Source organism: Nerophis ophidion, linkage group LG06 (genome assembly GCF_033978795.1).
Source record: "Nerophis ophidion isolate RoL-2023_Sa linkage group LG06, RoL_Noph_v1.0, whole genome shotgun sequence".
Taxonomy (NCBI): Eukaryota; Metazoa; Chordata; class Actinopteri; order Syngnathiformes; family Syngnathidae; genus Nerophis; species Nerophis ophidion.
This window is the reverse complement of record NC_084616.1, coordinates 47,649,529-47,666,913: the sequence shown is the minus strand read 5'-3', so window position 1 is coordinate 47,666,913 and position 17,385 is coordinate 47,649,529. Positions and strand designations below refer to the sequence as shown.

Genomic DNA, 17,385 nt, shown 5'->3' with positions numbered 1-17,385 from the left:
CCATAATTTACAAATAAATTCTTTAAAATTCCTATAATGTGAATTCCTGGATTTTTTTGGTCTCATTCTGTCTCTCACAGTTGAAGTGTACCTATGATGGAAATTACAGACCTCTGTCATGATTTTAAGTGGGAGAACTTGCACAATCGGTGGCTGACTAAATACTTTTTTGCCCCACTGTATATATATATACAGTATGAGTGTGTGTGTATATATATATATATATATATATATATATATATATATATATATATATATATATATATATATATATATATATATATATATATGTTAGGGGTGTGGGAAAAAATCGATTCAAATACGATCTGATCGATCTGTACAGCCCTAGTTGAAATAACCCTCTTTGAAAGTCATACTCTGCAAAAAAGCCGCCCCCCAAAGAGAAATTCAATTAAGAGTCACAGACAATAACAGCCTTCACCAGCACATACCTCACATTCTCCTATCAATGACACCGGGAGAGAGGTCCTTCACTGGTCTGCATCATGCTTACATTTTTCAAGAGTGCCTCATTTAGAAGAAAGGGGGAGAGGTGACAATGCACACAACCTTGGCATTTCCCTCAGGAACCCAGTCAAAACGTAATGCCTCTGAGCTGCTCAAATGGCCTCTTGCTCGCAGCGCTCATACATACACTGAAATGCACTGCAGTCTGCAGGTTGCCAGTGTGGGGACGCACACATTTCCTGTAGATAATGGACATCTTGGGCTGTGTACCAGCCACCCTCCCCCTATCTTTCCCTCCCTAAGGGCCATTTGGAGAGCTCACAGCCAACACACACACAACAGGAACTAGAGAAGGATTTAGTCTTCTTGGAAGGATGGAGGAGAGGCTTAAACCCTGTGGTGCACAGAGTCTGATCCTTATCTCTACATGGTTGCAATAATATAGTTGAATAGTTTATGAGGACACATGTATCATATTTCATACATGGATTAAGATAAGGCATATTTTCGGGATTGTCTTGGATTAATCATTGAAGACTAATATTTATTTACCGAGAAATTGCGTTTTAATGCCACCAGAATTTACGAAAGCTTCTTAGAATATTAGTTTCCTATTTGGCTATTTTGAGAGTAATGCAAGCACCAACCCCTTAAAACACTGCAGGTTTTGTAGTTATAGTCCAGCTTTCAGTGTGACGGAACAACACAAGCAACCTGCACTGGAAAATAAATGACGTGTCAGATGTTTGGACACACTTTGTCTACAACAAGGATGATGTAAAACAAAAAGTAGAGAAGTAGTTTTGAGTAGGATATTAATAATAGTCTATTAACAATAATGAGTTAAAGTTTAAAAATTGTGATTTTTTTTTTGTTGCCATAATTGCCCAGCCCTAATCAATGATAGAGTAATATGTTTAACTAAAGTAAATTAATTAATTCATTGTTATTTTTCAGGTAACTTGGAAAGAGCATGTTGTGAATATTCACAAAAACTACAGTTCTAATCGAATAACATTTTGTGATAGTTTTTGGTTTGGTTTCTGGATTGTTCTTTTTAAAACCCCAGCTTACCATATATCTCAGTGACCTCGTGGTTAGAGTGTCCGCCCTGAGATCGGTAGGTTGTGATTTCAAACCCCGGCCGAGTCATACCAAAGACTATAAAAATGGGATCCAATACCTCCCTGCTTGGCACTCAGCATCAAGGGTTGGAATTGGGGGTTAAATCACCAAACATTATTCCTGGGCGTGGCCACCGCTGCTGCCCACTGCTCCTCTCACCTCCCAGGGGGTGATCAAGAGTGATGGGTCAAATGCAGAGAATAATTTCGCCACACCTTGTGGTGTGACAATCATGGGTACTTTAACTTTTAACTTTTCATTGGTATGTACTTGGTTGTTACAAAAATATCTTATAAATTAAAACTTTAAAATGGTTTCTTAAGTTCTGACCCTTGAATTAGTGTAAATGAAAAACTTAAATGATCCATACATATATGTATATAAATGCACGCCTGTATATGTATATATTTATATATACATTTGCCTTAATGCCGTTAAAAATTGGCCAGCATCGCCGGCAAGAACATGCTGTGACCGCCCATAACGTTTTTTTTTACTTTTCAATGGACTAGGGACATAACGGTAAATGGTATTATGATAATTTGTAATAAAATTCCAGATGTTTAGTAATACCATCTAATTTTTAATGCATTTTAGGCAACACAAAGTCAGGCGCATGAGCACTAGCGTCGTTTGGCATGATGATCATGGCGGAGAAACTACACAGACTTTGCCCAGAAGATTTCCCTTCAGCCTAAACGGAGCCAAGCGCTTGGTTTAATGTAATTTTTCCCTCTGCTGTTAGATGGATACACGTCTGGACAATACTGGAGACAGACGCACTTGTCCCCTCACTAGAAGTTTACAGCGAAGGAGACAAACTATTTGATTTTGATGCTTTTATTTTCTCAATACAGCGTCCATCAGCTGCTGTGACGGAGCGTTAATGAGGTGAGGAAACATGCAGCAGGTGATGTGTCGTGAACGTTGTCACAACTTGTTTATAAAGTCTTTAGTTTGTTGACTGGGATTATCATTAACAACGTGCTACATCAAATAATTGTTTTTTAAAGTAATACATTTGTGGAAAGAACAACCCCACAAAATGTAAAAACATATTTAATTTTTGATATCAATATAAAACACAACGCAGTTTGACTAATGAAGATAAATTCTAATAAACAAGCTTTCTTATTCAACAACACCATGTGTTTCAGCACAACAGTACAAAATACAATACCCAATTTTCACAGTCTGTGTTTAATTTGAAGAGATGACAAACATTTAAGCCATTGTTTGTATCAGAACACTGACAAAATTTGCAGTTAAATAAAGGACGTGTGACCATCCCAGTAAACAAACGGCAATACTTTATAAATATGTTGTGGCAATGTTTACATTCCGGACACATCGACTGCTACATGTTTCCTCACGACATTAACGCTTGGTCACGGTAGCAGGACGTTGTATTAGGAAAATAAAAGCAATATCAAATATTTTTCTCCTCCACTGTATACTTTTAGCCTGGGACAAATGCTCTCATCTCCATTATTTTCCACACCTGTCCTCATTTAAAAGCAGCAGTGGGCTCTTAAATACACGCCGAGACTACATGGAAATAAAGCTAGGGAAAATGAAGTTAAATGAAGCACTTGGCTCCGTTTACTCCGAGAGAAACTCTATGCAGCAAAGTCTGTGTAGTTGCTCTCTGCCATTGATTGATTGAAACTTTTATTAGTTGATTGCACAGTACAGTACATATTCTGTACAATTGACCACTAAATGTTAACACCCGAATAAATTTTTCAACTTGTTTAAGTCGGGGTCCACGTTAATCAATTTATGTTTCAAACCAAACGATGCTCGTGCTCGTGCACTGGCACTGCTGTAACTCCGTTTCCAGGTAGTAAGCAGTGTTGCCTAAAATGCATTAATAAATGACGGTTTTTCGATAATTAAAAAATTCAACAGTATTACTAACCGTCCGGAATTTTACCGCTGTTTATCATTATACTGTTTAATGTTACATCCCTAATATGTATGTATGTATATGTGTATACATGTATATATAGTATATGCATATGTGTATATACGTGTATATGTGTCTTTGTGTAAATGTGTATGTATATAAGTTGGTGTTTTTATATACAGTATGTTTGGATATATATGTGTGTATATATACTGTATTTATGTGTATATATACATATATATGAGTATTTATTTATATGTGTGTGTGTGTGGGGGGCAACACTAAAGTTGGCCCTAGTGTGTGAATGTTGTCTGTCTATCTGTGTTGGCCCTGCGATGATGTGGCGACTTTTCCAGGGTGTACCCCGCCTTCCGCCAGATTGTAGCTGAGATAGGCGCCAGCGCCCCCCGCGACCCCAAAGAGAATAAGCGGTAGAAAATGGATGTGTGGTTGTGTGTGTGTATGTGGAAAAAAAACAACATGTATACGTAATGTGTCCAAGGTTTGTCATTGTCATCCCACTGGGTTGATTTTAACCTTGCCCTGATGTGGGACCTGAACAGAGGATGTCGTGCTTTTGCAGCCCTTTGAGACACTTGTGATTTAGGGCTATACAAATAAACGATTGATTGATTGATGTTTTATATTTATTTTTGTATTTATTTATATTTTAAATGTTAGACGTATCAGAAGTGAGTAATAGTAAGAGGAAAGTCTGGGCTTCCCTGCTTAAGCTTCTGCCCCCATGACCTGATAAGCGGACGAAGATGGATGGATGGAAGTATCAGAAATGAGTAATAGTAATAAGAAAACAAAAGTAATAAGTTGTTGTTTCATGGGAGTGTGTGAGTGTGTGCCGTTAAGAGGCGGCACCTGTTTCCTAGTGAGGCGTAATATTAGTGAGGGAGAGAAGCTGTCCGTGGGAGTGACTTAAATTACCAGATGTTGCCATAGGCAGCTCTTGTAAAATGCATGTTGTTAGCCTTAGTTATTTAAGTGATTGAACATGCTCCAACGTCTGCATCTGTGCTTTTCCACAAGTTGGGTATTGTAGGATTACATGGTCATCATTTCATTGAATTGTCACCATCAAAACTTTTTGTGATGTTTGTTATCAGCATACTGGCTTCACTGCAGCACTGTTTCTTTAATCACCTTTGATCGGCCAAGAGGCGAAGGGCACAAGGCGCAACAATTGTGATTGGCAAACATGTCTGTCACTAAAATGCATAGGAGAAAAAAAAATCTGCTTCTTGCAGTTTGATTATGACCTCAATGTCTGGTCAACGTCGATTAATCATGCAGTCCTAACGGGGTAAACATTAAACATTTGCGAACAAGAAGAATGAGGTCAATCTGTGAATTTAAAGACAATCATCTTGCTCCTGCCAGGCAGATTAAAAGACGGGCCTTTTAAGAATAAGGCAAGCCGTGATTACACAAGGTAAAACAAAGGTGGCAGGGGTTCAGACACGGCAAAGAACCCGCTCATGAAGTGCCCTACCCTGTGCCTCCAGCTGAGCCTTTCTTGACCAGCTTGTTTCTCTAAAGCTTGGATGGCAGCTCAGATTAGATCTCACTCACTGAGTAATAGATTGGAGCTGAGGAAATTTGGCTGCAGCTCAGCAACACTGCAGCACTGATCTGCATACTGCTGAGGATCCGCTTGGTTTATTGGGATTAATTGGAGCTGCCCTCGTTGTTAATAACCCTGAGTATATTCATAATAACATTGTTCGTCTCTAATCTGTATTCATGCGAGTATTTTATTCTATCCCTTTGCAAAGCTATCTGTAAATCCTTGCCAATCACATTTTGCTGCTTCTTAGTCCTACAATTGAATATGCCATTAAGGACCGTGGAAGTTTGCTCCCAAAAAAAGAAGTAAGTGTTTTGCCATTGCAATGCGAGCTAAGTGATCATTTACCACGTAAAATAAAATGCCCCCAAATTGATCCCAATGTTGTTTATCTTAAAACAGGCTTTGATACGAATAACAGAGATGCTCTTGGAAAAACGAGGTGAAAGTAGGGGTTTTGTAACAGAAACCTGCTGTGTGGCCACTGTGGGGGAGGACGTGCTAATCAAGTCTCAAACTGTGTGCTTGTCTCATTTAAAAGACTCTGGGTTAAGAGAAATGTATTTACTAGCCCTTGACTCCATTGCGTTAAATGGTGGAGTAGGCACTGCTGGCCGGGACCTCTCAACTCCTCTCTGACCGCTACCCCCTCCCTCTATTTCCCGTTAAGACGGCTGGTATCTTTCAAAGGGTCGTGGCCCTGTGATTGATGTGTAATAGCTCCAAGGCTCACCTGCCCCCGTCGTGGCGCTGTCTTTCACAAAGCACTCTGTTTCTCCACTAGGAGTGGAAAACTTTGTCCTTCGCTTTTGCCGTTATTTCCACATGTCTTTCAGCCTTCACTCCATTTTGGCTTGTTCACCGTGAATACTTCACACACACTCACCTTGACTCTGTTCAACATCAAACTGATCTTTTTTTTTAACAAATGGGCTGACTCTCTCATGACACCACATTAGAACTATTGCTAACTGGATTGTTCAGGCCTTCACACCAGGCTATTCGTACAAGTAGGACTTGGGCGCCATTCTCTTTACCCCTCATGGCCCCTACTAGCCAGCTGGCTAGTAGGGGCCAATAGTAGTACATGATCACTTTGCTCGCATTGCAATAGCAAATCACTTACTTCTCTTTTACTTCCATACTGCCGTATTATTGCAATTTCCATGACGATGTGGATTACATCTTGGCATTGGGATTATTTCTACTGTTCACTTGTTATGACGCATTCCCATTGCGCTATACGGTATATGATATAAGTTACATAAATTAAGGGACAAGCGGTAGAAAATGGATGGATAGAGCTTTTAAAATCGGGTAACTATGGTCGTATTGTGATGTATTGTGGAATAGCTAAACATGCATTCCACAGCATACAAATGGACAGTAACAATATCAATATACTGTATTTTTCAGAGTATAAGTCGCTCCGGAGTATAAGCCGCACCTGCCGAAAACTCATAATAAAGAAGGAAAAAAACATATAAGTTGCACTGGAGTATAAATTGCATTTTTGGGGGAAAGTTATTTGATAAAACCTAACACCAAGAATAGACATTTGAAAGGTAATTTAAAATAAATAAAGAATAGTGAACAACAGGCTGAACAAGTGTACGTTATATTACGCATAAATAACCAACGGAGAAGGTGCCTGGTATGTTAACGTAACATATTATGGTAAGAGTCATTCAAATAACTATAACATATAGAACATGCTATACGTTTACCAATTAATCTGTCACTCCTAATTGTTAAATCCGATGAAATCTTATAGGTCTAGTCTCTTACGTGAATGAGCTAAATAATATTATTTGATATTTTACGGTAATGTGTTAATAATTTCATACAAGTCGCTCCTGAGAATACGTAAGTCGCACCCCCGGCCAAACTATGAAAAAAAACCTGCAATTTATATTCCGCAAAATACGGTAGTACCAGTAGTATAGCATCAGTACATGCTTGATACTGCGGTGATTAGCTCTGTATTTTTAATACCACAAAATATTTCAGATTTTTCTTGTTTACAAACTGAGGAAATAAAAGTTAACAGTTGGGTGATAGACTTGCAACTTTCTGGGAACAAGATTGTCTCGGCTATTACTATTATCGCGGTAGTGTTTAATGTGCTCAAAAAGTACTTATACACACACTGAAATATTTTGACCAACTTTTTAAAAAAAAAATAACTGAAATAAATAGACACACTGTTAGAAACCCAATTTTTTTGCATGATTTTTTTTTTTGGTTTCTTATGCTTCACTCTGTCTTTTATCTGTTTTAATCGCTAAGCTTTAATTGTTTAAAATATTGGTTTATGCTGTAGCACTTGAAGATGTATTTAAATGGGAAATGTGTAACAAATAAAATCTACTATTATTACATATTATTTTTGTTGACCTACTCTGTTCAGCTGTGCTTGAACGGTCTTTGGTCCTTCCACGTCTCCTTCACAGTGAAAACACCTTGGTCTTGTAATCCTTGATCATTCTCGTTAATAGAACACCACTTGTAGGTTCAGTGTGCACAATTAAATATCTTAGTTCAGGGGTGCCCATTAGGTCGATCGCGAGCTACCGGTCGATTACAAAGGGCATTAAAAAAATAGATCTAAAAATTAGCTATCATCAATCTTCACCATGACGTCACTTATGTCACTTGATTGACATTCGCGGCACCCAACGATCTTGTGAGATGCTGCTGCTAACTCAATATTAATTAAAAAACTACCATCAGGAAGGCAAGAAACACTTTTTATTTTAACAGACGTTCGCACGGAACTTGCTGTCAAAAGTCTTAAGACTGACCGCACAGTTTTTGTCTTCACAATAAAAGCACTGCTCTTTTCTGCCTGCGGTAACAAAATGAGAGTCGGAAAGCAATGTATTTCTTGTAAAGTGTATAAAAACGAATATGAAAGCTGGGAAAATAAGATGCCAAAAAACAACCACTTGCATGTGGTATTGGACAGAAAGGAGGACCTTTTTTTTTCTCTACTCCATTCAAAAATTTGGAAGTTACTTGTACTACTGTGAATACTGTCTGATTCCAATTATTGCAAGTCATCAGAATCAGGTTATACATCAACCTATATTCTTGTCTTCATGAAAGAAAGGAATCTATATGTGTTAAACATGCCTGTATTTTTATTAAACACATTTAACATCTTAATAAATAACGTCTGTTTCATAAATAAACAAATACATATATATATATATATTTTTTTATACAAATATATATATATATATATATATATCTCCATCCATTTTCTACCGCTTATTCCCTCAGCTACAATCATATATATATATATATATATATATATATATATATATATATATATATATATGTATGTGTGTGTGCGTGTGTGTGTATATATATACATACATATATATATATATATATATATGTGTATATATATATATATATATATATATATATATATATATATGTATATGTATATATGTATGTATGTAGGTGTGGGAAAAATCACAAGACTACTTCATCTCTCTATATATGTATATATATATATATATATATATGTATGTATACATATATATATATGTATATGGTAATAATTATGCATATATATATATGTGTGTGTGTGTATATATATATATATATATATATATATATATAGGTGTTTATATATACATATAAATGTAAATGGTAAATGGGTTGCACTTGTATAGCGCTTTTCTACCTTCAAGGTACTCAAAGGGCTTTGACACTACTTCCCCATTCACCCATTCACACACACATTCACACACTGATGGAGGGAGCTGACATTCAAGGTGCTAACCAGCACCCATCAGGAGCAAGGGTGAAGTGTCTTGCTCAGGACACAACGGACGTGACGAGGTTGGTACTAGGTGGGGATTGAACCAGGGACCCTCGGGTTACGCACGGCCACTCTCCCAACCGCGCCACGCTGTTCCTATATATATGTGTGTGTGTGTGTGTATATACATATATATATATACATATATATATATATATATATATATATATATATATATATATATATATATATATATATATATATATATATATATATATATATATATGTGTGTCTTAGTTGCTCAGACAGCAGTGTGTTTATATATGTTTAGATTACGTTATGTCATAGCTTAAAGGGGCAACATGTTAGTTTACCAAAGTGTGGTTGTCAATCACGGTTTTACGATTATTCTAATTTTAAAACAGTGGTACTAACCGTCGGAAGTTCTACCGCGGTTATTATTACCATTAATAAATACATCCCTAGTATGTAACAAAAAGGAATGTTGAAATAGTATGGTTATTAATTGATTTTGTTACACCACCATTCTGTGTTTTTGCTGAATTACAGTTGTGATCTAAATTTTTTATAATTTAGTAAATTGAATTTTTAAAGAACAAACATTGGTATGACCTACATTGCCCTACTTGGTATTGGATTGATACCCACATTTGTTGTACCTCTTAAAACTAATGTCATAAACCAAAGAATAATGATTGCTTTATATATTCTAACAGAAGTGTAGATATTAACACTAAATGTTTAAATAGATTATTATGAGTTTGGTGAAAATTATACAACCGTGAATGACATGTTACCGCATAGACGTCAGCAGCCAATTTAGGAGCCTTGGTAACCCGTTTTGAAAAAGTTCAATTCTGATTTACAGTAAATGCCATATAATATTGTGGTGCAATACATATCGCAATGTAGACATTAGGCCATACCACCCATCCATCCATTTGACACATCTTTATTACCCACACAAATGTTTTTCTGGGTAAATGAGCATGCTGTGGGTTTTGAACTCTGGATTATTTTGATGAGGCCTATTTTTTTCAAATATGAAATGTGGTTTTGTGTCATTAAGAACTGACGTGGAGCAACTGCGTGACAGTCATGTCGGCATGTGCCCACGCATACAATCATGTCGTGCCCTGGCCCATCTATTGTAATTGTGTCAAAGGAGAGACAATATTCTGCACCTGAGCACAGATCAGAAGAAACATGCAGAAGTCTAGGTGTAAAAGTGAGGCCAAGCCTTATACAATGTGGCTTGGTGTGCGTACGCTCTGAAACAAAATCTTTTTTTCTCTCGCTCTGAGGGTTACTTTATACAAATGGGCTGTGTAAATGGACACACAGAATTTGTTTTAAAGTGAAGCCAGGTGAAAACTAATAGCGCTTAGATTGTAAAGATACTTACTAGTAGGCCTATGGTGTCTTCAAACTTCAAAGCCTCTCAAAATGGTAACCATGTAGAGTCCTCATTAGTTTCATTGGAAGAGACTTATATTTCTGATTAAACGAGAGAAGAGGTGGTTTGCTCTCATGCACCAGATTCTTGCGGCCCTCAGGATTAGAGTGGCACTATCAATACAGAAATAACCAATGTTTTATGTTTTTAACACTTTTCAGGACATGGTACTGGGTACAGTCAATTCACGGTGGCTGGGTCGAAGTTAACAAACTCTTGAGCCCTCCGATATTATGCGTGCATTAGCATGTGTGTGAGTGTCCCGATGGCCCATTGGTCGCCGTGGTAACTCATCATTAAGTGATTAATGGAGGCTGTGACGAGGCTGCGGTTTAATCAGGCGCAGTGTTTGTGTGCGAGCCGACAACAGGAGCAGCTGCCCTGTCAGTTGGCGTCTGCTCACAAAGTGACAGCACCCGCTGCTTAGAGCACGCTTGTCACCAAACACCACCATTCGCATGTACGAGTGTATGTGCTTCTCATATTCCACAACTCCCACTGTAAATGTTGGTTTTCTCACTTTACCTATCTCTCCAATCTGCAGTCACCACCTTGGTAACACATGCTGCCTTATCCCTCTGGGGAGCGCGATAACTATTTCCTGTTCATTTGTCGCCGTGGCTATAAAGCGGCCAAACACAGACCTGCGTTAAGATCTTTGCAGGTGAATTGAAAGGGTCGGGCTGCTTTAACTGGGAGGTTTTTATTATGGGGACCAAAAAAGTGTTAACAAGTCTTGTTTTAGGATGGCTGAAAATGGCTCATTTCCCTAGTATCCACTGGATTGCTGTGTTCCCTCCAGAGCTGTCATTTGACATTAATACAGCGGTGACTGTGGCCCGTAGTGAGTCGCCGTCCCAGCAAGCCAGAGTACACACAAATACACCATATGAAATTCTGTGTCATTGCAGATGGTTTGCAGAGAAGCTTGCCAGTTATCTGTCAGTGCTGTTTGCTCCTGTACTGTTTATACTGAAAAGACAGATTTATTGGCTGCAAGTCTGAGCCTTCATGTTTTGTTTTAGTTAGTAAGCTACGTCCTCCATTAATATGTAGTTTTCTACTTTCTTTATACAGGGTACAAATATCTTCCTCTGAGATGTGTCGAGAGTGTGCGCCTTTTTATAAAGTTGCTCTCACCAGTCTTCATTATTGTGCAGGGTGCTGGCAGCAATTATTGTTGTTAGTCTCCCCGGCTGTAAGGCTTCTTGGAGCAATCTTGTATTCCTCATGCAAAAACGATTAACTTCAAGATGACGCTCACTCTTCTTTTTTTTGTCATTTTACAGCTTTTCTGAAACGCTGGGGTTGTTGGTGTGGCCAAATTTTCCCTGGATTTGACTGGTAAATTCAGAAGACTGAAGCCCAGGCTCACAGTCTACCTTTCACGGAGGCCCAGCCGTGAGAGGACTGAGGAAGGCACGTGGCGGATCATGACGGCTGACAAAGAAAAGGAGCGGGAGAAAGAGCGGGACAGAGACAGAGATCGGGACCGGGACAAGCGAGAGTCCGGCAAGTCTCGGCGACAAGATGGCGATCGGGGCGAAAGCGAAAGCTCCAGGCCGAGGCGCAGTTGTACACTTGAGGGCGGGGCCAAGAACTATGCAGAGAGCGAACACAGCGAGGATGAGGACAACGACAACGGTAGCACAGGCGGCGGAAGCGGCACGGCCGAGGAGGCCGGAAAGAAAGGCAAGAAGAAGATGCCCAAGAAGAAGTCTCGCTATGAGCGCACAGAGAATGGAGAAATCACCTCCTTCATCACAGAAGATGATGTTGTTTACAGACCTGGAGGTGAGTCCTCTTTCCGTCTAATCTATTTATCAGCAGGGGGACGTCATATTGGCATGGTCACTGAAGTCCTGTTTACACTAAGCCGGATAAGGTCATCCAAGGTAAAAACCCACCTAACCTTATCCGTGTCCACACACAACAATGTCACCGTTTAAAACCCCCTCCGTCAGCCAACGCAACCTAATACGCATGCGCGGAAAATGCGCACGTCATAGTCATCTCCAGTGTTGCTTTGTGTGCAAGTTCTTAAATGTAACTTATCTGAACAATATCCAGTGTTGTGATATTTCAATTAACTGGAACCCACTGTGCTGTGGGGCTTTATTGTAGTGAATCACACCTGAGACATCATAAATTAATCAAATCTTTATTAGGCACGTAAAAAATGTGATAAAGATAATTTTACATCAATCAAACTAGGGATCTAGATATCTGGTCTCCTCACTCTTTTGCCTTCACCTTCAGTGTCCATTCGTTTTTGTTGACTTTATATACTTTGAACCTAGAAGTTGAGTCCGCGACATACATGGCAGACAATAACTGATACAGTCTGCTTTGCCCATCCAAATGCATTCACTGTTTTCCGTAGTTTTCCCTCAAGGGCTAGGTAATACAAAGCACGCGCTACCTTTTTTATCACATCCACGGGAGCCCGCATTCTCGTTGACTCTTCTTTGACAAATGGACAAAGTTTTTCGCTAAGTAGAACAACAGGCGGCCTGGACATTGGAAAGCTCTCTGGCCGTCTGAGAAATGTTGTATCCCAAATAGCTGCAATCGCTTTCTCTTATGATACCGTTTGTACAGATGGAAGGAGAAACACGGGCATGTCTGGATGACTCGCCTTCATATTCCCAGTGGTTAGCTCTGAGTTAAGAAACCGCTTTATTAAGAAGCTGGCTGTGGCACGTTCTTTCTGATGTCACTTCCTGTGTGGGGCGTGGCCTTTCTGGCAACACTTATTCTCCGAACTCAGATTCTAAACGATCGATGAGTCCATACAAAGAGCCGGAGATTCAAGAAATACACGGCGCGCTTACCCGCGTAAAAAATTGTCTGAAGGGGGACCTTAAACGCTGGTTTAGTGTGGCTGAAACGGTGCCGAGGCTAAATAATTATTCGTTTAAGGGGTTATCCAGCTAAGTGTAGACATAGCCTGAGTAAATGTAGTAAACCCAGTCCATCCCCATTCATCAATTTCCCTCGCATAAAGATAATCTTAAACGACCTAAATAACACGCCAATCTCACTCCTTTTATCTCATATTGTTGTTAAATCGCTTGGGTTGGAAATAAAAAGGAATAAAGTTGTGCCCTTTACAATTTGCTGCTGACAGACTGCCAAACAGCACCACAAGTACTACCTCAGGCTAAAGGCCAATGCATCATACAATCAATTCCAAGTTGACCCTCCCCGCACTTTGTCTCAGGCCAAGTCAATAAAGCAAAGTGGTGCTTCACTTGATGCGATAGTGACGAAAGGCACGGGGATGACTTTATACTGACGCCAAATTATGCTTTCTCCTTCTGAGAGTTGTAATTGTGAACCTTTGATTTAAACTAGCCCTTTAATTTACCTGCAGATTAGTAGATGATAAAGAAAAGCCACACTAGCTCTCCTGTATTCTGCCATGTACAATCTAGTATGTACCTTAATCATAGCTGCCGTGTCTCATTTATCTTAAAAGGTCAAGTAGTAGGGTGGAGGGGGCCCACCTTGCTAGCATATTAAAAAGCCAATGTTAGTTAATCTTCTCCAGCACATAAATTGTAATTTCAACTGTTGGCTAAATGATTTATTTGGTATCAACAGAGAGCCTTAAAAAAGCAACCTCACCAGCATCACTTCCCTCTGTCAAATAATCGGCGACAGACTCCATTGCAGCCTTTTTTTTTTTTTCTTGTTTAATAGACAGAGCAGCAAGGCTTTGTCTCATAATTCAACCATGCGGACGGTGGGGGTTGGGAAAGAGGGATTTAAAAGGGAAAAAAACCCTAAGCAGTCAGTCACATCAATGAAACATTCAAAAGGCACATAAACAAAGTCGAGCGTCTCAGTGGATTAGCCCTGCCGAATATTTATATTTCCACATCTGAGTGAACAGCAGAGCCGGTGCCCGCTTGATGGGGAATATTTATGTTTCCTGTCTTCTCCTTCAATTAGCATGACAGGTCGAGAGCTGCCTGGGTGTCACAACGTTGGCCCCCCCTTGCCTCCTGCTCTTCCACACTCTAGTTGCTAGGCTGTCTTCCATTAGGGATGAGTGGCCAGCGGTGGCCCCATCCCCACCACACTAGTATGCAATTTACCACCTATTGTCAACACAGAAGATCCTCCACCTCAGTGACTGACCTCCTGCTGTCTCCTCTGCTCATTGCTCAAATGATAAGCCCTGTGTGTGAGTGCAGTGCATGTTTTCCTCCTCCTGCTCGCTAGTCAGCCTTCTTGCAATCAGATTTGATGTGCGCAGCTTAGGCAGGCACAAAGCCTGCGATGGATTATGCTTTACTAAATGTTAAATCCCTTTATAGCCGTCTAGTGACACACAATATGTAAAACTGACCACCCTGGGTGAGGGATTTGCACAGCTGCAGAATATGGGAGAGAGATTAGGATGGAAGCTCTACTTCATAAAACAAAAACATATTTTGTGTTTGGATTGAATCTGTGTCGAAGGGCCTATAAACTCACATAAAGTGGGCTAGCAATGAAATAGTTTTCACACTCACAATTTCCAGCCACCCTCGCAGCTTAGCCTCTCTATCCTGTGAGACGGGTTCAGGCAGCTTAGAGCCGACTGGAGGGAAAAGGCTAGAAGTAGTTGTGCAGCTAACACTAGCTTTACTGTTCTAGAGATGGAGTCTTGCACCTACTGGTGCACACGAAAGGTGTCCTGTCCTGTAGCATTTGTACACTCGGCTGCTGGGCAGAACACCTCCCATCCGAAGAAAGCCGACTTTCCAATTCGATCCATGATCCTGTGGCTCAGCTTTTTCCCTTTCCTCGGGCCATTTCCTACGATTCACAAGTTCCCCAAACTCAGTTTATTGATCCTCTCTCTGGAGATTATATATGTGGCCATAGGGGGGAGTTACCAGGAACATTTATTTACAACGTACTAGGTTTGTATGGGCAGCACGGTGGAACAGGGTTTAATGCATGTGCCTCACAATACGAAAGTCCTGAATAGTCCTGGGTTCAATCCCAGGCTCGGAATCTCCCTGTGACTGCGTGGGCTCCCTCCGGGTACTTCGGCTTCCACCCACCGTCAAAAACATGCACCTGGGGATAGGTTGATTGTCAACACTAAATTGGCCCTAGTGTGTGAATGTTGTCTGTCTATCTGTGTTGGCCCTGTGATGAGGAGGCGACTTGTCCAGGGTCCACTTGTCCTTAATAATGTTTAAAAAAATGATAAAAACATAAATTACACAATATGTTACTGCATACGTCAACAGCTAAAATTAGGAGCCTTTGTTTGCTTACTTACCACTAAAAGACGAGTAGTCTTGTATGTTCACTATTTTATTTAAGGACAAACTTGCAATAAGAAACATGTTTAAGGTACTCTAAGATTTTTTTGTTGAATTAAAAGCAATAGTGCAATTTTTTGTGGTCCCCTTTATTTAGAAAAGTACCGAAAACATCCATCCATCCACTTTCTACCGCTTATTCACTTTTGGGGTCGTGGGGGGCGTTGGCGCCTATCTCAACAACAATCAAAATAATTTTACTATACGGCGTGGCGCAGTGTGAGAGTGGCCATGCGCAACCCGAGGGTCACTGGTTCAAATCCCACCTAGAACCAACCTCGTCACGTCCGTTGTGTCCTGAGCAAGACACTTCACCCTTGCTCCTTATGGGGGCTGGTTAGCGCCTTGCATGGCAGCTCCCTCCATCAGTGTGTGAATGTGTGTGTGAATGGGTAAATGTGGTAGTGTCAAAGCGCTTTGAGTACCTTGAAGGTAGAAAAGCGCTATACAAGTACAACCCATTTATCATTTATTTATTTATACCATACAGTACAGCCCTTTGTTCTTCAATTGCGGTTGTTTTTAAAGGGCTTTATCAATATTCCCTTTGAAAACAACCGCAGTTGAAGAAAAAAGGGCCGTACTCCACAAAGTAGAACAGGCAAAGGACATACTAAAAAATAACATTCAAAACAGAGGTAAAATACACACACACACACACGTAAATATATATATATATATATATATATATATATATATATATATATATATATATATATATATATATATATATATATATATATATATATATATATATATATATATATATATATATATATGTGTGTGTGTATGTATAGGCATGGCAAGGCAACTTTATTGTATAGCACTTTTCATACACATGGCCGATTCAAAGTGCTTCACAGACAATAAAGTGAAATAAAATAAAATAAAAGCAAAATTAAAGTGCAGACAATAAAAATAAAAACAGTGCGGACGTCAAAAGTTAAATGATTAAAAGATTTAGCTGAAAGCTAAGGTGAACATAAAAGTTTTCAGTCTAGTTTTAAAAGTAGTCAGAATTGGGGAAAGTCTGACATATTCAGGAAGTTTTTTCCAGCTATTTGTTGCATAGTGACTGAATAATGCTCTCCCTTGGTTTGAGTTTACCCTGGGAACCGCTAACAGATTGGTCTCAGAAGATCTTAGTGATATAGAGGGCTTATATAGTGGGAGCTTATCAGTGATATACTTCGGGTCTAGACCATATATATAATATAAAAACACATACATACATACATATATACACATACATATGCACATAAAAAGGCAAATACAATTTAAGAGCAATCTGTTTGTTAAAAAGCAGTTAAAAAGTTAAAAACAGTTACATTTACCAAAATATTGGTATCGGGACAACTCTACACCATACAGTAGATCCGGAATAGTTATGGACTGTTTTGAGGGCCACATTTACAGAAAGCTAAGGGCCGAGGGGTTTCAATTCTCCCTTTACTATTAGTCTTATTTTGTATCCTCCTCAGAACCCTTATAGATACCTTGCTCTGATGACCAGTCATTGAGAAAATTCACCAGTACACACACCCATCCACACACGGCAGTATATGCAATGCATGTGTTTTAAACCATCACACAGGTCCTGCCCCTATCTCTGGCACCGACATGCATAATACAGATACAGCATGCACACTTGTCTATTCTCTCGTCTACAGCCGAACTGTCGGGGGCTGCAGTTGGCAGACTTCCATAGCAGGCCTGCTTCCTTCC

General features: G+C 39.6%; 1 protein-coding gene across 7 annotated transcripts in view; it reads left to right on the top strand.

The window, feature by feature from the left end:
• The window catches only part of rerea (arginine-glutamic acid dipeptide (RE) repeats a), a 346,862-nt gene that overhangs the window by 158,084 nt on the left and 171,393 nt on the right, over positions 1 to 17,385 (top strand). For all 7 annotated transcript variants that reach the window (XM_061903965.1, XM_061903966.1, XM_061903961.1 and 4 more), the window contains exon 2: positions 11,623 to 12,127. In XM_061903965.1, the coding sequence (XP_061759949.1) occupies positions 11,767 to 12,127 (361 nt within the window). In that variant the 5' untranslated portion in view covers positions 11,623 to 11,766. The remainder of the gene's footprint in view (positions 1 to 11,622; positions 12,128 to 17,385) is intronic.